Here is a 26,218-nt window from a genome sequence, read left to right as displayed (position 1 = left end):
CCAGATCATGTGCCTGCAGCGCGTTTGGCGACAGCCCGCCTGGTGAAAGAGAAAAGCCGCCCGAAGCCCATTAATATGTCTTCGGTCGCTTGCAAAAGAGGGTGGCACGCCGTCTCCACTCGACCTGTCTGGATCCCCTCGAACTCAAACACTTACCAATATCAAACATTAATCATCAACTATTTATCAACTCCATTGCAGTCATGTTCTACACCCATCAGATGCATCGCTCCTTCCATCCCGCCCTCGATACTGCCCAGGTGCTGAACCGCGCCCAGACCACCACCCTCCGTCGCAGACATCTGACTGAAACCGCTGCACAAGACTTGCACCCAACAATCAAAGGACCTCCGTAATACTAATCCCTACACCGCGTGCGGCTCTAGCACCCATTCCCCATCAAACAAAGCCCTTGTGTGACCGCTCTGCAAAGTGAAGCAACACGCCCGTGGTCACGAGAAAGACCAAGACAATGATCTGCGATGCTGCCCGGGCACGCACCTACAAATGTCATCTGGTTACTGTGGTAGTAGTCGTCGAGCCTCTACCAGCGTACGTGACGAGCGCCCCGAGAGACATGATGGCATGGCAACAACCCCGATCCCGTTTCTCGACACTTTTGTTGTGATCAAAGTTCGAGGTGTTCAGGGTCCATCCTGATTTGGCTATTTCCGCGATGCCGCTTTCTAGATGCACATTCCCGGTTCTTCGCGAAGCTGGGATAATCACTCCAAGGCTACATACAAGGCGCGGTCCCTGCCGCACGTGGAACTGCACTTGCTTCTGTTCACGGGTTGCTTCTTTATCGTGACGCAATATTCCTCCTATTCTACTCCCACCTATCTCACCTTCACATCTCCCGCACACGCCCGAAACGCTGATGTGAGCCTTCTCTCACCCGCGGTTGGTACCGCTCGCTTGGATCGCTCTTGCCTATCCACTGGCTTGGCTGATGGAAGGTTCGATGCACGCTGCACTCCGCTTCGAAGGATAACGTCATGGCCCCCCAACGTTTTCCCCACCCCTACACTACAATTTGTAGTCGAAGACGAATGACCGGAGTGATTGCGATGCACTGCCTCCGGCTATGTCACTGCGGATGAATAATGCAACAGGTTCTGGAAGATTGGTGCCGCTTGCGCCGTCCTGGTGATTTAACCGCCAAGGCGGAGTCGTGACCTGATGGGTGGCCTGTGCGCGGCACGGATGTATGGCTGCGGACTTTCAACGCTTGTCTGGCGGATATGTGGGTGTGGTGAGAATATGTTTTGCGAAGATGCACGTTACCTACTTCTTTATCGTTGTTGACAAAGAAGAACGTGTTGCTGTTGCTGTGTGTTGTATGGGTATGGCAGTGAAACGAGATATATCCCGAACGCAGTACAACATCTTCGAAAGTCTCTATGTCCCGTCATAAAGGGATTTATATTCTGCGTGGCATGTCCAATACGCATTACACATGTTGTCATGATATAGACAAGTGCTGAATTCTTGTCATATACTACTTAGCTCGTGTAAAACACAGACCATGATCAATACATGAACGTAAACATGTATCAGGACTATAATAGGTCAAGGAAAGTAGGAACAAAACATAGGTGTCTAACATAAAAATGCTCTTTTGGTCTATAGCCTAATAGCCGTTTCCAGTGCAATGAATGATTCAGACAGCAGCCCCAATGCAGTTTTGCACATGAAATTGACAGAGTCGCGAAAGAATGCCAGTTTCAAAAAGCCGATCCCGGAAAACACTTCATGGAGCCGCCGCGCATATGCTGAGCACAAAAGCCTTCCGTGCAATGAAAAGAGAGAACTCAAGGAAAATCGTTATCGTTCGTTGCCGAGGAAGTACGGTCGGATAGCGGTCTTCGCACAACGGGTCAAGACAGTGCGACGTCGATGTTTACAACTTGGGCGTGATGCTGAGCTCCTCGAAGAAATCGACAATGGTCTTACTGACGCGCTCCACAATGAACTCGACGTCGTCATCGGTGACGTTGTATGCAGGGGCGATGATGATGTGGTCGCCGCGAATGCCGTCAACCGTTCCGGAACCTGGGTACACATATACATTGTACCCATCTTTCAGCCCTGCAGAAATGGTTAGTGATGAAACGATCATTCCGACCAGATGAACTTACCAAGCTCATGTACCCTCCAGGTCACTGCGACTTCCGGATCAAAAGCCGCCTTGGTGAGCTTGTCTTGCACAAACTCAATCTGTCGTTGTTAGTAGTTGCACTACGACTACCAGGTGGTGTTCAGACTTACCCCTATGAAGAGACCCTTTCCTCGGATGTCGAACACATTGGGATGATCGCCCAATTGAGCTTGTAGCTTCTGCATGAGCTTCTCCCCTTTGTCGCGAACATTTTCCAGAAGATTATCCTGTTGAACAATCTCTTGAACTGCGAGACCAGCAGCGCAAGCAGTCGGGAAGTTCTGGAACGTATGGCCATGGGCAAAGGCGTTGTCTCCCATCGCATCCACAATGGTTGGTCCGACCAGCATCGCGGAAAGGGCTGCATAGCCGCCTGCGATACCCTTGCCTACCAATTGGATATCTGGAACGACGTCCTCTTCTTGCCATGCATGCATATAGCCGGTGCGACCCATGCCGCACATGACCTCATCCAGAATCAAAAGTACGCCGTATTTCTTGCATACTCGCTTCATCGCTCTAAGGTAGCCGGGTAGTGCGGGGACGCAACCAAGTGCCTGTAGCCATGTGTTAGTCACCAACGAACGAAGAAACAGAGTCAAACCAACATACCGCGCCAACGACCGGCTCCATCACGAAGCCTGCTACTGTATCAGGACCGAGATCAAGGATCTTACGCTCCAACTCATCTGCGAGTCGCTCGACATATTGAGCTACTGATTCTCCCTTCTTCATATCGCGGCTAGGATTACAAGGAGATACGAACTGCGTCTTCTCAGGCAAAATCGGTAAGTAAATCTCTTTGCGGCCTTTGTGTCCACTGGTTTCGAGAGCACCAAGAGTCGCTCCGTGGTAAGAACGATCGCGAGCAATGAACCAGCTGCGTTGAGGTTGCGGATTCGGCTTCAGCTTGGAGTGATATTGGTAGGCTAGCTTTTGTGACGCCTCGTTAGCTTCAGAACCTGATATCTGTCAGCTTGGTTTCGGGCGTGAAGTTTGGATTATCTTACCAGACCCATAGAATACCACTTCTTTCAGCTTGTCATCGGTTGATTCAAGAAGAAAGTCTGCGAAATCTTCCACTACTTCGGTGTGAAAACTCATCGATGCGGCATACCCAACTCCAGACTCTTGTTGCCTCCTTACTGCCTCAAACACTCTTTCATCCCTATGACCAATGTTTGATACAGCGGCACCTCCAGATGCGTCAAAGATCTTCCAGGCCTTCTCTCCATCTACCACCGACAGCCAGTTGCCCGAAGCGCTTTCCAGAAACAACGGAGGACCTCTTGCACTGCGTTTGAGTAAAGGACTACCAAGATGATCGCGACCTCGGCGGGCTCGACGGCTGCGAGAAGTGACGAGCGCAGGAGCTGAATCCATCGATCCAAGTGAGACGCTGCTCTGAGATGCGGGACTAGAACTGCCGCTATCGTCAATCAACAAAGCTGGTGCCATTGTTGCTAGATGGATTTTGGTAACAGTAAGTAATAGTCAGAGTTGTGTGGAGGAAGGGGAAGGATTGATATAGGAAACGGTGTGTGCAGTGTCGAATGTATTCGCACAATGCCTTGAGAGACTGGAAACGCAGGTGAATGATGGGTGACTTTATAGTCGATTGATAGTAGCGTGAGCTAACCACGATGCGTATGGTAACCCGACCGGTGAGGCGTCCTCTTGGAGTGGAGCGTTTGTGGTGTAATCAGGCTCAGGGTCACTAGAACCACACTTTGATTCTCGGCAGATCATCTTCAGCCCTGAATTCGGGCCGTTCGGGGAACCTAAAATCGTGGAGACCAGTGCAAGAAACAACGCCGGCTGAGAACTGGCTCCCAGCTGGATAGATATGTACGTAGGATGCGGTGAAAGGATTCTAGGCTTATTCATTCTTGTGGAGTGTTAACGGTCAATCGCTTACTTTGTTAGCCAATCAGCGCAGACTGTGGCTGTTTTACCGGATTTTGCTTGCTATCGAGATGATAAAAGGACGGTCAGCCGGACGTGATAGGAAGACGCATCGTGTAAGACCAGGGGCCAATGTCGCCTCGATGTCAGGGCAAAAACCAGAAATACCCCTAGATAGTCATCCTTGCATATGCTGCGCGGCGTAAAATGATCCAGGAGACGGGGACGGTTGTTAGCTGGGCCAACGCGAGTCGTGCGTGCATAGCCCGTCCTTGTCGGTTGCTAAATCGCATCTCACCTTGGAAGGCTGGCACACGTATGCAATGCAGGACTGACAACGCCTCGTTTTAGCGGCTCACGAACGGCTGCGACGCATGCATCATTGCCACATGGTAGAAGTGGAGTATAGAAATACGCCGGGGTTTGGGATCGACGAGGCCACTGCGGCCGCATGCAATCCAATGCCAGGAAGATCGGATCGGGTTTTAGCCGTCCATGTTGTGTAACCGAACCTAGTGTATAGAATCCAAGAGCTCATTTTTAGTTAGTGACGGCATTGAACACGAAGGGAGGATCGCGAATTCTGTCAGAAGCAAGAAGACATGGTACCGCAGGCGTAGTATCGCGAACACCGGCGTATTATACGGGCCAGAAGCCTTGAAGGTCGGTATGTTGGTACTCCTTCGATTGCGTAGACATGGCCTGACGTGGTTTCCTGTGATGTCTAGACTGATCTTTTGTCCTGCCTGGCTCGATATGTGAACTACAGTATTGTAGACCAGGACACAAGGATGTGCTGGAGGTAACGACTCAACTCACACGCTGATGCCTACTGCAGGTGATGGCTTGGCCAACCACATCCATGCGACCCAGCCGCGTTTCATCGTACTGGCTCGATGCGAGGAATGGTATGTCGACGCTTCAATGGCCGGGCACACGCGGTCCAGCTGCCACAATCGATTGACTGCAGATGTTGGCACTAGTGCGGAGGTATGCAATGAGGTAGACAGTAAACGTAGACGCCAAGTCAGGTGCCACGATAGCGATATGGGAGGTACTTTCCCGACGGAGCGGGCTTGACGTGGTGGCGCGGGGTGATTACGGTCAGACCCCTGCGAATAGCGGCAGGCCGTTCGCTGGGTCCCAAGACGTCACCTGACGAGTCTGGAGGCCGCAAGTTGCGGTGAAAGAGAGAGTTAGCTCAGTGTTCGGAGGTGGTGCTAGAGCGCTGAAGTTGTCCGTCGGGACGAGAGCAGTTGCCCGGGCCGTGATGCGGAGCTGGAAGAAAAGCGCCGAAGCGCCGACCCGAGTCGGAAGCGCCTGCCTCTTCCATAGCCAAGCCCCGCGTTTAGCTTCCCCCACATCCTTCCAGACGTGCAGGTGGCCTTCACGACATTGCGATAATTCTATCGTACCGGAGAAGGCGAGGTAAGTGACGGCCCGAGGAACACTGGCATTGCACGCAATCTGACGCCCACATAGGACCGACCGGAAGGCACGATGAATCCACGCGTCGAAGAAGTCAGCGACTCGGACAGCGACCCGTCAGAGATGGGCATCGACGATGTACCCGCTCTGATGAACGCGAATAATATACCCAGCACGGGCAACAAGTCCATGCCGACACCAGCGCAGATGCAGGCGCTCCAATCGCAGATGCTGCAGCCGCAATCGCCCTCGATGACGACATCTACGGACCGAGAAAAGTCCAAGCACTACCAGTGTTTATACCCCATATACTTTGACAGGTTACGGACAAGGGCTGAAGGGCGTCGCGTGGGCAAGGAGCTTGCGGTGGAGAACCCTCTAGCACGGGAGATGGCCGACGCTGCTGCCGACCTGGGCCTCCGGACTGTCTTTGAGCCTGACAAGACTCACCCCAAAGACTGGGCCAATCCTGGCAGAGTGCGCGTCCTTCTCAAGCACCAAGGAAAATTGATGGACGACGATGTGAAGAACAAGCATCATCTCTACATCCTCATCGCACAGGCCCTGAAAGCCAACCCGACACAGAAGAACACACCTTTCAGATTACCCATCGCGGGCCTACCTATGCCCAAGGAGATGCCGGAGCCAGCGATACCAAAGGGCTGGAAGATGAGCAAGATCCTCCCTCTACATTCACCTGCTCTAACGGGCGGTGGTGTCAGTGAGAACTTCCTACAGGATATGATGGGGGAGATGATGGGCGGCGAGGCAGGCAGCGGCGCAAGCAGCGGGACAGAATCGAAGAAAAAGATCAAGGACAAAAAGAAGAAGTAAACCAGCATCCTGGACCATCGCCATCGATGCGTCAGCGCTTACTTCGCCTAAATTAAACGCCAATAGTCCGGCAAATGTCACACAACCTGCGCCGCAGCCATGCATGGTGGAGGCTGTCGTCACATCCTACATGTCACTCCACCGCGCGCTTAGATACCATCCCGACATGAGCGACCAACGTCTCTTGTCGTGGAACCAGCGAATCAACACCATCTACAATCATACAGCAATGCCTCTTCGCTCAGTCCTAGTCGCCTTTGCGTGGCACTAACGCCTGCATTGCTTACATCTCCTGCGCTGCTCTTACATACATCATTCGTCTAGAATTTCTTTTTCGGCCTTCTGTCGACACGCGACTTGATCTGATTCGACATTTCATCAATATGCACACCGCTGCTTCAAAAGCTGTGTGCATTCTGCACATGGAAACCTCCTTGCAGCACTATGTACCACTAGCTGCTGCATGTCCGCTATCGAATACTCCGACCGGCATGCGAAGTCCCGGTTCCCACGCCACTTGACAACAATTTTCCGCGTGATACCCTGCGTCTGATTATCTATTCTTACATAGCATGGCCACCTCATCGTGCTTCCTGGCTGCGCAGACGGATGTTCAAATACTACATCATACTTGGTATACTTCTGCGTCATGTATGCATGCGGTTCAGTTCACGTGAGTGGCCCGCTACCCAGAACCGAGCCCCATTAGCTCACCGTTCAAGCTTTCAGCCTCGAAGTCAGTGACAGCCCCGCGGGCCGAGCAACGTCTCTCGGAGAACAGTTGGTCTGCATATACCCTTGCACCCACACTACTTACTTCTCACCGGTAACGCGCCTCATTCGTCCGTTTCTTTTATTTTCTATGGCCTTGCATTCTTAGTCTGCTCGCTACTCCACCAGCTGCCCACCTCGCGTTTCTCGTATGGGACGTCAGACTTGGAATTGTTGGGCCAGGGGGGTACGTTGGTCTCGAGTGGTCGTGTTTACCGAGCCTCAGCCATGCAACCACTAGGTCGGGCCACACACATAACGTACATGTATGCGAATGCGACACACGATTTTGCAAGGCATCCAACTAAGCTGCAGCTAATGAGTATGTGCTCGTCGAACTCAGCCGTCCTGTCGTATACACGGCTGAACTTTCCCGATCAGCAGCTCGCCACAATTCGAATCAGGTTACGTATGGAATAGCAGGTGCGCTTTACAATGGAAAGTCTACACCGATTGGAGCTCACTCGGACACCACCAACTGTGGCAGATTCTAGTTACATGACAAGGCCCAGTCTGGTAGTGCCTGTAGGTGGTGTCTTGCGCGCATTCAGCCTACCGCGATGGAGTGCCATCATACAACCGTGTGTTGAAGGAGCCCTGCATTCCAGCCCGCTCGTCTAGCCTCTAGGTGAGCGTCTTGTGTTTGACTCGCATGTCGACTAAATCACCTTACAAGCTATCGTTTGTAGCGCCACTCGGTGTAATTGCCCAGCTGTTGGGTACACTGCATTACACCTACTATCCAATCTAGACAACGGAAAAATTGTCAGCGTAACACAGCATGAACAGCATGCGAACAGCCTCTCCAATAGCCAAATACCAAAAGAGGCACGTGAGTGGTCCGGGAAAAATAGCCGCAGCCAGTACACATCAGCACACATGCCAACATCGGTGTAAATGGGAACATTGAACTACCTGTTTATAGTCGCCACCGAAATGTCAGAGCCAATCATGGCCGATCAGGTTTAAAACATTCATCCATACCCACTGAGAAAGGGACGCAACCACCGGCCCGCCAGGTAAATGCAAAGGTGCCGTCCGCGTCTGAGGGTGTGCTTCCGGGCTAAGCGATGTCGAGCAGCTGCCGTTCTCCGAGCAGCTTGCGCGAATCGCCGAGTCACCTTCACAGTAGCTTGTATACACCCATCGCCAATATGTCATTGCTAGATGTATATCGACGGCAAGTGACGGGAACGCAGCTACATTGGTACCTACGCTTCATGAGCCTGCAAGATTGTTCGATTCGGCTTTCAACTTGTCTGTAGTTGTTACTCATATCTTATCACAATGATAACTACGTCTTACTAACACCACACAATGACACAGAATCTGTGTTGAACATCACAAGTTACCTAGAAAATATTTCTAGGTTGGACTCTGCATTGCGATCAAAGCTGTGTACCTGCTGAGGTTTAGTGGTGTGCATGCAACAAAGTGCGATACAGAATCTATGCTCCGCTACGCCTACCAAACTAGTAATCTAGCAAGCTGAGCGAACCGCGACCTGTCTTCACGATCACGAGAGCCGAGATGATGGCACGCCGGCTGAAAAGGGACATCGGGTATGCACCCAGGCCGATGATAGCTTTCGCGCTATATTATGCAGTCTTCTAGGGAAGAGTGACGGTCGAGGCCTGAAAGCCTACGACGACAAGCTGAGCTTGAAGATCAAGAAGATCACCGTTCTTAAGCAGGAGTGACGGGACTTTGAACAGTCGGGTAAAGTCTACATTACCTTGAAGCAACACACGCAACTCTTATAGCTTCGGGGAGGGCACTTCGGTCATTGGCATGCTTCAACGGGTTTTGCATATATGCTTTGCTACACTGCAACTTTCGCTAAAGATATTCATATCAGCGACACGAGAACATACGACAACCAGGTAGAGATGGTGCGGATGATATGCGAAGCGTTAGCCCTTCGAAACCGACTTTAGGGAAGTAAGCATGGACCTCGACTAAAAAGCATCAGAGCGCATGTTGCATAAAGCATCGGCCCACGATACTCAGATCGCCTTTTAGTGCCATGAGGTCCGCAATCCGTCCGGGTGACACAGACATGGACCTCATCTGCGAAGATTTAACTCGCGTAGCTTACGAAAGATCGTCCTTCCCGGGGACACTGCCAGCCTAAAAATCGCTACCGGAGCCATCAGAACCCGGAACCGACTTGAAGATGAAGGTATGCTGGTAAGAGTCAAAGCGTATGGCGTACCAAACACCGCACGGTACTCCCTCATGCATGTATTGCCGACTGTCAGGATACTCGTCGGTACCCATCCATAGCTCCTCTCAGCTTCCATCCAAACCCAGATGTTCCACTTCATCTGATCAACGAACCTCCTCGTCTTAACCCTACTTATCGCACCTTGAATCCGATGCCCATTTCTCCCGCCTCAACATACACGTTCGCGATAAACCGGCCTCATAAAGTCTTCTTCGTCCTTGCAGTAGTATGTGGGAGTAAGGCCTGTTGGTGTTATGTTGATGGAGATGTTGGTTTCCAGGTTTTCGTACTTCAGTAAGAGTTCGCACATTTAAGGGTTGATATGTTCAGGTAGAAATTGAGATCAGGAGCGGTAGCAATGAGCGATATGCACTATTACATACTCACGGTGTGCGCGCTCCTATCATGGTACTGCATTGCGGTGATGAGCCACTTACAGCTGCAGCCTTCTAAACGACGACGAAACGAGAAAAGTTCTTCGATGAGCTGGGGACAAGATACAAGTTCGCAGTCGAAGCCCATTTTTACATCTGACTCATGGCTCAGATGGAGAGCGATACCTAAGTGCTGAAGTCTTTCTCGCAATGAAGATAAAGTGCGCTTTTGACACTATATAGGGCCTGGTCTTGTTTAAGGCTGTTTATTGAGACGGTACTTTCTTTGATGTTGTTCGCTGGTGAAGTCGTTTCTGCCTGCTACCCAGGCCGTGGCGCTCGGTCCGCTCTGCTCGATCTCTGACCCACTTCTTGCAAAGACCAATTTGAAGTCCAGGCCTACCTGATGGGGTTCTTCCATGTGCATAGAAGCAAACATACCTACGTTACCTGCGAACACCCGGTTCGGCTGTGGGTATCTGACATGATTCGGGCCTAATACAGAGGCAGCAAGGCTTAGCTCACGTTCACCTCGACAACCTTCTGATGACGAATGCCAATAGTGCAAGCTCTATCCCGGGCCTATAGAACACGACAGGCAAAACAGTCGCGGGCGGCTAAGGACGGAAGCGCATGAATTGTTGAGGTGTCACGGTCTAAGCCACATGGCGGCGGCATCTGGGGTTGTGTTCCTGGCACGCCTGAGCAAACAAGGACAGGGGTGCGGGGTTACCATAACAACGCCCGAAGAAACAACACCACTGCATGCGCCTCCGCCGCATCACTGCTGGGGAAAGTAACTATTACACCCTTTTTGAACACATCCATATCGCATTGTTGCCCATTGCAATCACTTCTCGAGTGTCACGAATAGCGACGACACTTTTCTATACCCAATCTGAATTTTCGCGACGCATACACATAATGGACGGGTCCACACCACACAGTGGTTCACACTATGGACGGCCACCTGCATATGACTATGATGACGGATCCCCTCAGCAACTACAGGGAGGATCAACCATGCGTTTATTGACAAACGTGGACGAGGACCAAAGTTACGAACAGAGCTACATGCCGTGAGTATTTGTCTCACTCTTTTCCCCCCATCCACTTGCGTCCCGCATACGGACCCAATCTCATTCCCCACCAGAAGATCGTCTTTCGAGGACACTTCAAACATGTCGAATGCCAACAGCAACACGGCTGAACTGGGCGAGCGCATGACCATGTCTGAGGTTGGCAAGCAAAAGGCTGCCGAGGCGGACATTCACGACTTCCTGCGCGAGGCCGGCGATGCGCTGAGTTCGACGTCGAGCGCGGCAGCAATGCCTACGCAGATGCCGCGACGGAAGACGATCAAGTCGCAGTTCGACACGACGCCCTACAAGACCGTTCGGTTACAAGACCCAGACTTACCATTACTTTCTTCCCGCAGACCTCCATCGCCAGTATCGCGATCATATCACCCCACAAATTCCTCAGTATCCGGCTTATCACGGACGCCGTCAGTGATGGATACCGCGCCAAACATGCCGCCGCCGGGAGAAGACCCATACGTACCCTACCGACGGCCGCTATCACCCGACCGACCATATTCACCCACGCGCACATCAGCCGACTACTCGCGGCCGCCAGCGTCAGTCAACTCATACGAGCCAGTCGACCTTCATGGCAGCCCACGGCCAGGCAGCCCTCAGCGACCACTACCACCTCAGCCCTTGTTCACCGGCCGCAGACCCAACTCCCGCGGCTCAGAGGGCACCATGGACATGACTGATATGACTTCGATACCCATTCACGACGATGACGACCCCTTCACCGACATTGGCGACGACCGACCAGACCTGCGATCGCGCGACTCGTACATGACCGACGACACATACACGGACATCTACACCGAGATGGACGAGAAGGCAGAGCACTACGGGCCGGCTCCCGATGGCGCACAAGAACGACGTGGAGCGCGCGACGCCGTAATGACGAAGAAGGAGGTTCGCCTGATTAACGGTGAACTCATTCTCGAGTGTAAAATCCCTACCATCCTCCACAGTTTCCTTCCACGACGAGACGACATCGAGTTCACGCACATGCGATACACGGCCGTCACATGCGATCCAGACGACTACTGTGACCGTGGATACAAATTGCGCCAAAACATCGGCAACCCGCGAGAGACCGAACTGTTTATCGCCATCACCATGTACAACGAGAACGAGATTGACTTCACCCGAACAATGCACGGTGTCATGCAAAACATCAGTCACTTCTGCTCCCGCATGAAGTCAAGAACCTGGGGAAAGGACGGATGGCAGAAGATCGTCGTCTGCATCATTGCGGATGGTCGCGGAAAGGTTCACCCGAGAACACTCGACGCGATCGCTGCCATGGGATGCTTCCAGGAAGGTATCGCAAAGAACCACGTCAATCAGAAAGAGGTCACTGCCCACGTCTACGAATACACAACCCAAGTCTCGCTGGACTCAGACCTCAAGTTCAAGGGTGCTGAGAAGGGCATTGTCCCCTGCCAGATGATCTTCTGCTTGAAGGAGAAGAACTCCAAGAAGCTGAACTCTCATCGTTGGTTCTTCAATGCTTTTGGCCGCGCACTCAACCCGAACGTCTGCATTCTACTTGACGTCGGAACCAAGCCTGGACCCAAGGCTCTGTACCATCTGTGGAAGGCCTTCGACACTGACTCCTCCGTCGCTGGAGCTGCTGGAGAAATCAAGGCTGGCAAAGGCAAAGCGTGGCTTGGTCTGCTCAACCCGCTTGTCGCATCGCAAAACTTCGAATACAAGATGTCCAATATCCTTGACAAGCCATTGGAGTCTGTTTTTGGCTACATTACGGTCTTGCCAGGTGCGCTTTCGGCATACAGGTATCACGCGTTGCAGAACGATCACACCGGCCATGGTCCCCTCAGCCAGTACTTCAAGGGAGAAACGCTCCATGGTCAAGATGCAGATGTGTTCACTGCAAACATGTACTTGGCCGAAGATCGTATTTTGTGTTGGGAGCTTGTAGCGAAGCGCAGCGAGCAATGGGTCTTGAAATACGTCAAAGCGGCGACTGGTGAGACGGATGTGCCAGGTAAGAGTTCACGAACGCGATATTTTGATGACCCACTAACATATCTCAGACACTGTACCAGAGTTCATCTCCCAACGTCGTCGTTGGCTGAACGGAGCTTTCTTCGCGGCCGTCTACTCACTTCTGCATTTCAAGCAAGTGTGGGCAACCGACCATACCATCGGGCGCAAGATCCTACTCCACATCGAATTCGTCTATCAGTTCGTGCAACTCCTGTTCACGTTCTTCTCGCTTGCCAACTTCTACCTGACCTTCTACTTCGTCGCCGGCTCACTGTCAGACCCGGAACTCGATCCTTTCGGCCACAACATCGGAAAATACATCTTCTACATCCTCCGCTACACATGCACGCTACTCATCTGCATGCAATTCATCCTGTCTATGGGTAACCGACCTCAAGGTGCCAAGAAGATGTTCTTCTGGAGTATGGTCATGTATGGTGTCATCATGGCTTACACTACCTTCGCTTCCTTCTACATTGTCATTGTCCAACTCAAGGATCCGAAGGCAGAAAAGACGATAGGCGCCAACGTCTTCACCAACCTCATCATCTCGACTGCGACAACGATTGGTCTCTACTTCCTCATGTCCTTCATGTACCTGGATCCATGGCACATGTTCACGTCGAGTGCACAGTACTTCGCTCTCCTACCATCGTACATCGCCACTCTTCAGGTATACGCCTTCTGCAACACCCACGACATCACTTGGGGAACCAAGGGAGACAACGTAGCGAAGACCGATCTGGGTGACGCCAAAGGAAAGAAGAAAGACATTGTCGAACTTGAAATGCCTTCCGAGCAACTGGATATCGACAGCGGCTACGACGAGGCGCTTCGCAACCTCCGTGACCGTGTCGAAGTTGTCGAGCCCCCGATCTCCGAGTCGCAGCAACAGGAAGACTACTATCGTGCCGTGCGTACCTACATGGTAGTCATCTGGCTCATCTCCAACGCTGTCCTCGCCATGACTGTCAGCGAAGCCTACTCGGACCGCAAGGTGACGAACAACTTCTACCTTACCTTCATTCTCTGGGCTGTCGCTGGTCTCGCCTTCTTCCGTGCCATTGGCTCCACCACTTTCCTCATCATCAACTCTATCCAGGCCATCATGGAGACGAAGCTCAAGTGGGAGGACAAGATCGACGACAAGAAGAGCAATAGAACTGGTCTTGGAGGCGGCCGCAAGTACGGAAGGAACAAGTGGTGGAAGTTTGGATTTGGCGGCGGCGGCGTATCGTCGAGTTGGTTCTCTGGCAGCACGATTTCGAGTAAGCTTAGTAGCATGACTCCCAGTAGCTGGGGCGGAAGCAGCGTTGGAAGATAGGTATACCCAGGGTAAGGAAGGGGCGGTAATGTGGTTTGTACTACGACTTCACGATGGACTGATCTTTGGCGTTTTGGATGCATACTTTGGGATGATACCTGAGCTGGGCTGTTGAGCTCACTCCAGTGTAGTAAATAGCTTCTTGTGAATAATAACGATTCTCTCCTATCGGCTTTGATCAGAAATAATGTTGCGTTCGTGAAGGTTTCGCCGGCTGTTCTGGGGGTGACGCGCCAGTTCAGGAAGGCACGCTAGGGTTGTGTGTTTACATCCATCCCACTCCCGCTCCCATCCCGCCGCACACGCAACCGGCGCAACACTCCCCACTTGCCTACCCAACGTACCGGCGAGATCAAAATGGCGCCCAGAAGTAAAACCGCGAACATTTCCTTCACAGTCGACTCGGCCTCGGAAGACGAAATGACGGTCGACGAGCTCAATGCGCTTCCCACGCCCGAATCCACCAGCGACAAACCCGCGCGAAAAACGCGTGGTACTGCTGCGCAAACGAAGAAGACGGCTGCGGCGACCAAGGCGACTGCTAAGGGCAAGCCGGCGACGCGTCGGACGAGCGGTACAACCGCGGTGGCTATGAAGAAGAGCGCGGCGGCTGGCGCAAAGAAGGTAGCGGCGAAGGGCGGTCGCAAGGCACAGGCGGAAGTCGAGGAGGCCAATGCGAGCGACACGGAGGAGGTAGAAGACTTTGAAGAGCCGGAGCCGGTTGCGCAGGCCAAACCAGCTAAGAGAGGCAGGCCAGCGAAGAAGGCGCAGGAAGAAGAGGTCGAAGAGCCAGCACCAGCGCCAGCAAAGAGAGGGCGCAAGGCAGCTGCGAAAGAACCCGCTGAGAAGAAAGAGACAAAAGCGAAGCCTGCGCCAAAGTCAAGAGGAACAAAACGCGCGACCGAGCCAGAACCCGAGCCTGAGCCGGTGACAATCCCCGAGACACAACAAGAGCCAGACGCAGACACTATGGACATTGAAGACTCGATTGAAATGGGCGAAGAGATACCTGAAAGCATGCCTCCCCCACAATCACAACCCTCCGCACGGCGAGCACAAGCCCAACCAAACAGCAGAGCGCGCCGCACATCAGCGTCACGGAAAAGAACAGGAAGCGTGTCAGACTCTGAGCGCGACCCAGTGATGCGACGTAAAGTCGGTGATCTCACCAGGAAGCTAGATGCCATGACCGCCAAGTACGAAGCGCTCAAGGAATCCGCGTCAACAGGCAAGGAATCGAACTTTGAGCAGCTTAAGAAGCGGACAGAGCAGATTGCCAAAGGTATGCCTTTCTACATCTACATGTTATGAGGAAGCTTGTTGCTAACGCGAAAGACAGACCAAGACGCCGTAATCAAATCCCTAAAAACGCAACTCACAGACCTCCAATCCCGCACCTCGACCCTCACAACCCTGAAGAAAGACCTCGCAGCCTCCACAAAGGAAACTAGTCGTCTTGCCGCTGAAAACAAGAAACTCGCCGATGCTCTCGCGACCGCGCAGAATGAGAGCAAGACGCTGTCTAGCAAGCTCGCGGCCGCTCGTTCCTCCTCGCAACAACCTGAGACAAAGAACGTGCCTGGTAGCGCGGTGAAGCAAAGGACAACAGGGGTTGTATTGCCAGGTACAGCGGAAGCAGCCAAGGAAGCGACGCTCGCGAAGCAAAAAGTGGATTTGTATAGCGACTTGACGAATCTGGTTGTCCTGGGCGTGAAGAGGAGTGAGGATGAGGAGGATGTGTTTGATTGTTTGCAGACGGGGAGGAATGGGAGTAAGTCTTTTGCACCATCCACAACCCTCTACCATCCCCTTCCCATTACCACTGCCCCTATCATTTCCCCTCTCATTGTACTAACCTTCCCATAGCTCTACACTTCCACCTCACAGTCGCCACCTCGGGCTCCTCCTACGAGGAAACAGAGTTCATCTACCAGCCGCTGCTTAACGAACAACGAGACAGGGAACTATTGGACTTGTTGCCGGATTATCTCACCGAGGAGATTTGTTTCCCCAGGGCGCAGGCGGCGAAGTTTTATTGCAAGGTTGTTGATAGTATGAGTAAGAAGATTGTGCTTGAGGAGGATGGGGAGTAAGGAGGGATAGGGATATGAGGAGGATGGGGGAGGACGGGCTCGCTGTTCAGTGAGATGGCATGCACATTCCCGCTGTTATGTTCTGCGATGGTTGCGAGGGCTTTATACCTGGTTGGTTGATTCGTATCTTCTGCTTGTTTGTTAAGATCGCAAATACCCAGTCACGTTTATCAGTCGTCATCTAATTGGTAGTATCCCATCATCTGTGAAAAGCGTGGAAGTGAAGAGTTGATAGAGTCGTTCCAATGCTTGTTTGTTGGTACAATGGGCGATATCTACAATGCTGTCTCCTTCCCTGGAAAGCATACGCGCGTTTATCCGAGGATATATCGAATTCCGCGACGTGTGTTTTCATTCGTCATCTACCATCATTCCCCTCGGTTCGAGCCGGATGCCATGTTGGGTTGTGTCGTGTTTATTGCTTTCCTTGGACCTTGTCGGCGGCCTTCTTGACGTACTCCCTAAAGTAATATATTAGCCGTTGTCCCCTCATAATCCATCCCATCGTTTTCGCAGCTTTTCCAACTCCATGCCTCTCGCAGACAGATCAATGTCTGTGTGTCGCTATAGACGTGCGGAGGTGCGCAGGTGTGTAGACACATAGGTCTGAAAGGGTGGTGTGTACGCACTTGACAAAGTTCTCCTCATCAGGGCTCTTCGCGTTGATCGGGGGAGTGGTAGGGTCCTCAGCCTTCTTGCCGCCCATGGAGAGCGCAGCACCGGTGAATGTCACGCCGAGGGTGGCCATTGCGAGCTGTAGAAACGTTCGTTAGCCTACATCCTTCATATCCTCCAAGCCAATCCCATTATCCCCAATTGATCCTCTCCGGCCCCAGAGTCGCCGAGAAAGTACGGGCAGAGCATGCGCCGCACTGCAGTTATTCGCAACTTCCCAATCCAAACTTTTCCTCCCGGAGAGATGTAGAAAAGGCAAGAACATACGACGTGCGATCCGACCTGACGGCCCATAATAGTGTACATAGCAACCATCTTTGCGGTATTCGAGGGTTTTCCGTGCCGTAAGCGGGGTGATGCGTCGTCAATGGATGGAGGGTGGAGGTAAGAGAGTCGTGGGGTGGGTGCAAGCGTTGCCGGGTGCTTGCGCGGAGCTCTCTTCGGAAGAGAAGATGGGGCTTGGCGGGCGTGTGGCTGGTGCGTGGCGCAAATGGGGGGGGGGAAAGAGCAGGGATCTGGTGGGTGGCTGGTGGCCGGTGGTTACGAAGCGATTTAGTGGGTGTGACGTCTGTATGCGGCTACCGAGGTGGTGTGAGTGAGCTTGTTGGGGCCTGTGAGGTAGGCAGTAGTGGTACCGAAGAAGCATGGGGTGGTAAGCTTATACTACCAGCGCTTGCTCGATTACCTGTTCTTGTTCTCTTTCTCTTCGCTTTTTCTCTTTTGTAGCACGACGCGCACGCAGCTGGTTATTAAGAGAAGGAATTGAGCAACACAGCGACCATGGCGAAAGACAGCAACAAGAAGATCGAAGAGATCGATGGTGTGCCTATAGAGCGACAAGGCGCGCGACCAGACTTCTCGATTCCACCGCCGAGGAAACAGTTACCGAAGGAGCTTCAGGATACACTCAATGATGAGGAGAAGTTGTGGGAGGTGCTATATGATGGCGAGTATGTATACATCCCCAATCCCATCCTTACGATTGCCAGCAATGCGCCTGCTCTCTCCTCCTCTCCACGATATAGATAGCTAACATAATGACAGAGGCGAAGACACAACAGACACCTCCCTCCGCTACGCCGCCTACGCCTCGCGCATCCGCACCATCATGCTCTCCGCCCACCGCTACGTAGCCTACACCTCCGACATAGGCGAATCCTTCCGCCCCATCGCACACCCTTACCTCGTAAAAGGCGCCTACGGTATCTCCTGGCTCTACCTCATGGGTGACGTCTCGCACGAAGGCTACAAAGCGTACGTTCGCAACCAGCGCATACTCCACCCTGAGAAGTACATAGACGACGCCGCAGAGAAGAGCCTGGAGAACGCGACGAGTAAGGATAGGGATATGGCGGCGACGGGTGGCAAGAGTAATGCGGCGGGTATCTTTGATAAGGTGCAGGAGGCTGCGAAGCAGGCGACGAGTACCGAGGGGGTCAAGTATGGGGATGCGGGAAGTGCGTTGACGGGTGGGCAGGTTGTTGGCGGAAGGATACCGGCGATTGAGGATTACAGGGCTGTCATGGCACAGAGAGCTGTGTTCCAGGCTGTTGCGAGTATGGGTCTGCCGGCTTTTACTATTCATAGTATAGTCAGGTACTCGGGGCGTGCGCTGAAGGATGCGAAGAATAAGACGTTGAGGACGTGGGGGCCTATTGGGGTAAGTGGTTCTGTCGAAGTAGATTGGAAGGGGAGTAAGATACTAACGATACGATAGCTTGGTCTCGCCGGTGTACCTTTCCTACCCTACATTTTCGACGAACCGGTTGAGCATGCGACGGAGTGGCTGTTTTATAATGCATTCAAGACCTTTGGCGGAGAGAAGGCGGTTGAAGGAAGGCCCGCGACAGGCGTCAAGGAGTTGAGAAAGGAGGAGACCGAGGCGAATAAGTTGAAGAAGGAGTTGTAGAGGGCTTCGACGAGGATGCACGATGGTTGTAGATATCATGAGTTACGGCATCCACTCAGTATGAATGTATATAAGAAATTCATCTCTTCGAGACGCTTGACAAATGACCATGTGTAATCCGATTCTTCTGAATGGGTATATTTGCAATGTATCAAGATGATTCTTCTAAGTGCCTCATCAAGCCTCCGCTCAAGCTTTTCCTTTCTTATTTGCTTTCTCACAAGCCTCCGTAAACACCCTTAACAACTCCGGAAAATCACACACGTTCATCGACTCGAACGCCGGATTCTTGTCGATCTTCAATGCACTCATACGCGGACTCTTGATGCCAAAAGCGAACTTAGCGAGAAACCTAGGGTCATCGCGTACGCTGACTGCCTTCAGTACTTGTTGGATCTTAGCTGGGTCAGGAGGTTGAGGCGGTTCATCCGGCAGTACGGCTTGCGTATGAGTCTCGCACCACGTGCAATGCCCGCATTCCTCTGCTATATCAGTGCTTTCTCCGAAGTAGTCTGCGAGTGACCTAGACAGGCAGCGTTTGTCGGTGATGAGGTTGATTAGGGCTTTCGTGCGTGCGAGATTCTGTGTTTCGGTCTTCTCCATGGTTTCGTCCAGCTGCGCGACGATCTTGTCGATCTCTTCGGGTGTAGATGGTAAAGGACGTTCGAGGCGGTAGATGTTCTGCACGCCTTCTTTCTTCAGCTCGATCGCGCCGCGCTCGTTCCATTCGTCCATTTTGCGCACTAGATCCGCTCGAGGTATACTGGATGAGTTCGCTAGGTCGTCCAAGGCGACGTGCGTCCATTTGCTACTCTGGACGGATGCTCTGACGATAGCGGACGCGGCTGATGACCCATCATTCTTTACGAGATTCGGATTTTTTGTGATGTACGAGTATTTCGCGTAGAGAGCCCCAGCAGAACGGAAGAGCCCAAAGTTCAACTCCATTTGCGCGTACAGGATACCAAGAACGATAGCTTTGATATCGGTTTGCTGACCCTGCGTATACAATGAAAGCTGGAAAGTATCACCTGCTTTGAGCTTCGAGCGAGCAGGAGAACATATGTCCTGCATCAAGAGCTTCAATGAGCGGTGCGAAGGCCGGTCGCCGTAGGTAAAGATGTTGCGGAGGTAGAAATCTTTCGTTGAGAGGTAAAACATGCACGTACTCGGCTTCTCGTCTCGTCCAGCTCTGCCGATTTGTTGACTGTAAGACTCGATGCTGTCAGGTATGTCGAAATGAACGATGCTACGAATGTCTGGTTTGTCGATGCCCATACCGAATGCGATCGTTGCGATGACGATCATGTCAGTGCTTGCCAGAAACTCATCTTGCGTTTTCGTGCGCAACGGTGCAGACATTCCGGCGTGATAGAATTTGGCGTTGAAGCCACGCTTCTTCAGTTCTGCGGCCAGCATCTCTGTGCCCTTTTGGATCGTCACATATACGATGGTAGGACCTGGGTACTTTTTGACGTGAGCAGCAAGTTTCGACACGTAGTCGGCGTCTTTTCCGTTCGCCTCGGCAAGAAGACGTAGATTGGGACGGTACATGGTTGTCCTGAACAGGCCCTCTTTCGATATGGAGAAAGCATCCCGGATGTCTTCGGCAACCTGCGGTGTGGCTGTAGCTGTCAAACACACGACTCTCTCAACTTGTGCTTCTTTTGCGAAGCGAGCAATCTTGAGGTAATCCGGACGGAACGAGTGGCCCCATTCTGAGATACAATGCGCTTCATCTACGGCTAGCAGACGTATACCTCCGGGAATGTCTTTGAGCGACGCAATGAAACCTTCGCTGTTGAGACGTTCTGGTGCGCAGTAGATCAGATCTAGATTTCCTTTCTTGAGGTCGTCTTGCGTAGCCAGGAATTGGTCGCGAGAGATGGACGAGTTCAGCACGGCAGCCTTGATACCGCGGCGCAAGAGGGCATCGACCTGATCTTTCATCAAGGCAATGAGTGGCGCGATGACTAGAGTGACGCCACTTTGTTCACGAGTCCGGCGACCAAGCTCTTCGTCTTGATATCTGAACGCCACAGCAGGCACCTTGGAAAGTTAGACGAGCATTTCGTTTCGTAGAGACAGGACTCGCCTGGTAGCACAGGCTCTTTCCACCTCCAGTGGGGAATACAACGACCGCACTACCTCCATCAAGAAGTCGAGTGATAGCTCTCTCTTGTTCAAGCCGAAAGCCATTCAGCCCGAAGCGTCCCTTGAGAATGTTGTTCGCAAGGACCTTGCTGGCTGATAGCGTGTCGGATACGCTCTCCTCGGGTCGACTCCGCTTGGTTGAAGGCTCAACCTGTGCGCCGTCGTTGGCGATCTTACGCTTCCCATCAGGCGCGATGTTTGTGGTAGCAGCGAACTGCTCCTCGTCTCCCGAAGACCAGCCAAACTCATCGTCGCTCATATCGGCGTGTCACGCGACGGTTGACTAGCTGGAGTTTTTCGAGATTTCGAAAATACAACCGCGATTCTTGTTTGCTGGCGAAGGTTGCGGTGTCACCCATGCGTGGCAGTCGCGACTTCAACCAAATCCAGGGTTACACGCCAAGGGATCAAAAGCGCGCTAGCACGTGATTTGACGTGTCACCCAGTCCATCTCGCATAGAGAGACGACAATTGACAACGCACTTGCCCAACAGTCTCAATAATGATGCAGATGGCTGGCAGCGTCCTGTGTATGAGCACCGTTACGATCAAGCTGCGCTGCGGTCACAGCGACATCTACCAGGGCCGGCCGCATTCTTCAAAAGCTGAGTGAGCGTCAATCTCACCTACTCCACCCTTTCGGGACATCCGCCAACGTGTTTTTGGACTGTTATCCGTATACACCTGGGATTATCGATGCTGTTTCATTTTTGAGACGATGATCCTGGTATGCCACGCCCGAAATGCTGCGAGGCCACCTGGGTTGGCACTCGCGTGGGATGTGAGTAAATATCATTGTCTCCAAAAGAAGCAGTTGGTAGCGGAGCATTGCGCCGAAATCGAAGATCTTTCAGACCCTGAAGGATTCGCTTTCGCTATTTCAATTCCTCCCGCGTTCGAGATTGATCTAGCGGCCAGATCAAAGCTTTACACTCGCCACACTGACCAATCACTGAGAACGTTTCCTTCTCCTGTACGCTGATCCGATATCCGGTGCATCTACGTTTAGTGAGAAACTGCGGGCATCGAGAACTAGAACGGTCCGATTTTGACCCCACTTTCAGGGACATACAGCAGCTGCAATGCCGCACATTGGGTACTTCACCGGTGCTCTTTCCGGGCTCACACACCTAGGGTAAGCCGGTACGCTACCACAAACAACGCACCAACTCACTCAATTCTCATCCGAGTTATACACGCCACATCCATAGTCTGGATATCAATTGCAAAGCCACTTGAGAATATAGCGTGGTCTTGACTTCCCCAGTAGCGAGTCTGCCTTGCCCGTGCAGCTTCATCGCGACACACTTGCTGGACACCGCCCTTTCCGTCGCATTGCTACGTCCGCATCTTGCATTATGCGCTGAGACCAAGCATTTACCGATCATCATCTTTTACGCCAAACTTCAATCGCCTATCCTTCGTCTATGTCCCGTCGAGGGTTACTACGACCCATCCGAGATGCCGTCGGCCGAGCCCTCCCACAGGCGCCTGCTGGACCTAGAGGATCTGGAATTTGATGCCGCACCACTGTTCGTCATCAGAGCGGGTGAGATAGCTCTTGAATTCGAGTTTGTCTTCTGTAATGAAGCGTTTCGCAGACTCCCTCTCTGCAACTCCATCCTAGCCGAGGAAAGAGCATCACTCCTGTTCCGCTCATGGGCGCAAGCACTGGGTGAATACAAACCTCGATATGAATTCGGTGGTCATGTTTGGACCGCAGAACTGGCAGGGAGAAATGGTGGCTTCAAGCTAGTGAGAGCGACAGGATCCGACGCGCAGCAGCAAGAAGCGCCTTCCTTGGAGGAAGAAGCAGACGATGACGATCATCTCACTATGAGTCGAGCGCCAGTCTTTACACGATCAAAAGCACAGCTCATCAATGACCTCAAGCGCGATAGATCAATATCGCTCAAGAACATTCCGTATACGAACCTTCATGCCAGGTGGGAAAGTATCCAGACTATGATGGAGATGAGCGATGTTGGAGTGTTTGAGTACAACGCAGAGGGAAAGCTTTTGCATGCTAATGAGGCATGGTATAAATTGAGGTAACTACAACCACAACACGATGTTTCACGGCGTTGACAAGTCCCAGCTCCCACCCCAAAAACGTCAATCCTGACGAGTTCTCATTCATGGATCTTGTCTACCCCGATGACCAAGCACTGGTCATGTCCATGTGGAATAAGCTTTCGCAGGGAAAATCCGTTACGTTCGAGATGCGATGGAAGGCACCCACAGGAACGGAACGCGCCGCGCAATGGGTACTTTCAGCTTGTGTTCCGGTCTTCGATGATGACAAGAAATTGATCGGTGTTGCCGGCAATACCGTGGACATCAACGCACAAAAGAAGTCGCAAGAGGCAGCACAAGCACAAGTGTAAGGTTGATTTGCAGCATGCCTGATGTAAACATACTGATTCCATTTCTAGCGAAGCACTCGAACAAGCGCGGCTGGCGGAAATGAAATTTGCGCGCTTTGCCCAAGTATCCCCTACCGCTATATACGTGTACATACCTGAGGGTGGTATGTGGGATCGGCTCATCGCAGAGTATTTGCTAATCTTGATATAGGCATGAACTTCGTCAATGACCATTTCTTCGAGCTTACTGGCCATCCACATGGTTCAGTCAGCCAATACGACTGGTTTAACCTCATCGCTAAGGAGGATGTCGAAAAAGTCAAGAAAGGTTGGGAGAACATGCTCACGAGCGGTAAAGCCAAAGGTATACAATTTCGTTTGAACAAGACTTGGGTCAATCAAGATGGTATTCGCTCGAATATATGGGTGCAAAGTTCAAGTTGCCCAGAGCTGGACGAGAACGGCAAAGTGATAAGTAAGATGATGCCTTTCTGCATTCTTCATCATGCATATGCTAATCCCTGTAGGCATTATGGGGACGTTATTCGACATATCACAGTTCAAGTGGGCTGAAAGCGTTCAGCGGCGCCGCATTCACGAAGCGCTGGAAGCAAAACGACAACAAGAAAAGTATTTCACTGCGCGCTCTGCAATCGACTCTTGTTGACAAGTCCAGCTTCATTGATATGACTTCGCACGAACTCAGGAGTGAGTAACGCATCTGCACAAGATATACGAGCCACCGCTAACGTCGTTTGCCAACATCTAGATCCACTGTCGGCAGTCATACAATGCGCCGACTCCGTTATCGCTTCGCTCCAACAACTATCCAGACGCCAAATCATAGCATCGAAAGATTCGTCCGAAACATCCAAGGCAGAAGCAGAAGTTCAGAGCTGCATCGAATCGCTGCTGATCATCGTGTCATGTTCGATGCACCAAAAACGCGTTATTGACGACGTGCTCACCCTGTCGAAACTTGATTCTAACTTGATCTTGATCACGCCAATGCGCGTGCAGCCCGCGGTGGTCGTGTCGGATGCGGTGCGCATGTTCGACGTCGAGTGCAACCAGGCGGGCATCAAGCTCGCTTTCCTCATTGATGAGACTTTCAATGGCATGGATTGGACGATGCTTGACCCCTCGCGCCTCTTGCAAGTCCTCATCAATCTACTGTAAGATTCTAATTCTCATGCTGCATACTCTCCGCTAACGCTACCAGCACCAACGCCATTAAATTCACCAAAGACCGCCCTCAAAAAGCCATCACCGTCACTATCGGTGGCTCCTGGACCCGTCCACCTAAGTGCTGGAACGAGATAACCTTCACCGACGATGAGAAGCCCAAGACAGACATCACCGACAAAGCCGAATGGGGCGAAGGCAAAATAGCATTCCTCTGGCTGAAGGTCAAAGACACCGGCTGTGGTATGACCACAGACGAGCAAAAGAAACTCTTCTCCCGCTTCTCACAAGCCACGCCGCGCACACATGTCAAATACGGCGGTTCAGGCCTCGGCCTCTTCATCTCCAAGTCTCTTACTAAGTTACAAGGAGGTGCCATCGGCGTCCACTCCGAGAAAGAGCAGGGCTCAACATTCGCCTTCTTCATCAGCACGCGCCTCGCGCACCCACCAGCCGACCAAGTCTCCGCGCGCGCCGTGCAAGCTCGCCCCGTCCCTCGTCGTACCATGACAGGCGAAGAAGCCATGCAATCAATTAGACTGAACGTGCTCATCGTAGAAGACAACCTCGTAAACCAGAAAGTGCTTAGAAAGCAGCTGCAGAAGTTCGGCTGGAACATCAGCGTAGCAGGCAACGGCCAAGAAGCGTTGGAATGGCTAAAAGACAGCGTATACTGGCGCAACGAGGAAGACAGTTCCAAGACGGACAAGAAACACGACCTCGACATCATCCTCATGGACATAGAAATGCCCATCATGGACGGCCTGACTTGCGCCCGCCTTATCCGCGACTATGAACACCAGGGTTTACTCGCCGCGCCACCAACACCGGGGGTACCATCGTCAGGTCGAGTTTGTCATAAGAAGACGTCGTCTACGTCTTCGGCGTCGCATGAGCGGCCGGATAAGCAATCGCTTCGTCTGCCTATTCTGGCTGTGAGCGCGAACGCGCGCATGGAGCAGATTGAACAGTCGCTGGCGTCGGGGATGGACGATGCGATTTCGAAACCTTTTCGGATTCCGGAGCTTTGGCCGAAGATTAGGGGGTTGGTTGGGAGGGTTGCGGATGCGGATACGAAGGTTAGGTCGTGATTGTGGCTGCGCATCGGTTTGTATAGAGAGCAAGTAAACTCTTGGATATGGCGTTGGGTAGATGCATAAGCATGGATTCGGCGTTTGGCAGGCGTAGTAATACAGTGGTTTTGTCGGCTTTATTGAATGGTTTGCAAGACAGTGGAACACGATGAAGTTTGCCAGAAGGACACGCATGTATTGTTTTACTGAGGCATGAACTCTTCGTCCAGATCTTACTCCATGTCTTCGTCCAGACCATGTTCGCAACCATTGCTTACATCGATATCCAGGTATCCTTCCTCCAAAATCCACTTGATGTACTCGAAAACTTGCTCCTCGGCTCGCATAGTATCAGGCCGAACCATCTTGTCGTAGTGTGACATCGCAGAGTCCAGGGTTTCGCTGAAGATGTTAGGGTCTTGTAAAGCCCGTACTCTCGCCGTTCGTAGCACGGGAATCCCATTCCTGCAGCACTGATAATGCTCAGCGGGGAAATTACTGGAGCCGTAAAAGATCTTTCGCCAGCCGTTCATCCTTATGGGTTCTTGAAGATACCACGAAGACCAATATTCCTGTCCAAGAGAACAGCAAGTATGTTCACCACCCAAGAGATCGAACAGAATATGTCGCGTGGAATGGTAGAT

General features: G+C 52.2%; 6 protein-coding genes across 6 annotated transcripts; 4 read left to right on the top strand and 2 right to left on the bottom strand.

Annotated features, from left to right (window-relative positions):
- Positions 1-1,903: 1,903 nt before the first annotated feature.
- Positions 1,904-2,896, bottom strand: J4E87_007765 (uncharacterized protein; the record flags this gene model as incomplete). Its single annotated transcript, XM_049379358.1, has 4 exons — positions 1,904-2,055; positions 2,142-2,220; positions 2,272-2,718; positions 2,774-2,896. The coding sequence occupies 4 exons, from the start codon at positions 2,894-2,896 to the stop codon at positions 1,904-1,906; spliced, it is 801 nt and encodes a 266-aa protein (XP_049230932.1).
- A 2,217-nt stretch (positions 2,897-5,113) lies between these two features.
- On the top strand, positions 5,114-6,328 carry J4E87_007764 (uncharacterized protein; the record flags this gene model as incomplete). Its single annotated transcript, XM_049379357.1, has 3 exons — positions 5,114-5,120; positions 5,487-5,494; positions 5,549-6,328. The coding sequence occupies 3 exons, from the start codon at positions 5,114-5,116 to the stop codon at positions 6,326-6,328; spliced, it is 795 nt and encodes a 264-aa protein (XP_049230931.1).
- Positions 6,329-10,774: 4,446 nt separating this feature from the next.
- On the top strand, positions 10,775-16,212 carry J4E87_007763 (uncharacterized protein; the record flags this gene model as incomplete). The annotated part of the gene is made up of 6 exons (XM_049379356.1): positions 10,775-10,779; positions 10,854-12,793; positions 12,843-14,063; positions 14,517-15,401; positions 15,459-15,890; positions 15,986-16,212. The coding sequence occupies 6 exons, from the start codon at positions 10,775-10,777 to the stop codon at positions 16,210-16,212; spliced, it is 4,710 nt and encodes a 1,569-aa protein (XP_049230930.1).
- Positions 16,213-16,627: 415 nt separating this feature from the next.
- J4E87_007762 (uncharacterized protein) lies at positions 16,628-16,999 on the bottom strand (the record flags this gene model as incomplete). Its single annotated transcript, XM_049379355.1, has 3 exons — positions 16,628-16,673; positions 16,842-16,966; positions 16,991-16,999. The coding sequence occupies 3 exons, from the start codon at positions 16,997-16,999 to the stop codon at positions 16,628-16,630; spliced, it is 180 nt and encodes a 59-aa protein (XP_049230929.1).
- A 668-nt stretch (positions 17,000-17,667) lies between these two features.
- Positions 17,668-18,796, top strand: J4E87_007761 (uncharacterized protein; the record flags this gene model as incomplete). The annotated part of the gene is made up of 3 exons (XM_049379354.1): positions 17,668-17,837; positions 17,932-18,547; positions 18,605-18,796. The coding sequence occupies 3 exons, from the start codon at positions 17,668-17,670 to the stop codon at positions 18,794-18,796; spliced, it is 978 nt and encodes a 325-aa protein (XP_049230928.1).
- A 3,236-nt stretch (positions 18,797-22,032) lies between these two features.
- Positions 22,033-25,592, top strand: J4E87_007760 (uncharacterized protein; the record flags this gene model as incomplete). Its single annotated transcript, XM_049379353.1, has 9 exons — positions 22,033-22,085; positions 22,243-23,001; positions 23,049-23,333; positions 23,386-23,480; positions 23,528-23,791; positions 23,844-23,946; positions 23,993-24,024; positions 24,086-24,491; positions 24,539-25,592. The coding sequence occupies 9 exons, from the start codon at positions 22,033-22,035 to the stop codon at positions 25,590-25,592; spliced, it is 3,051 nt and encodes a 1,016-aa protein (XP_049230927.1).
- Positions 25,593-26,218: the final 626 nt, after the last annotated feature.

Source organism: Alternaria ethzedia, assembly GCF_023757985.1.
Source record: "Alternaria ethzedia strain BMP 0044 chromosome Unknown scaffold_22, whole genome shotgun sequence".
Taxonomy (NCBI): domain Eukaryota; kingdom Fungi; phylum Ascomycota; class Dothideomycetes; order Pleosporales; family Pleosporaceae; genus Alternaria; species Alternaria ethzedia.
Note: the sequence above shows the minus strand (reverse complement) of the source record. Positions and strands in the feature narration are given on the sequence as shown.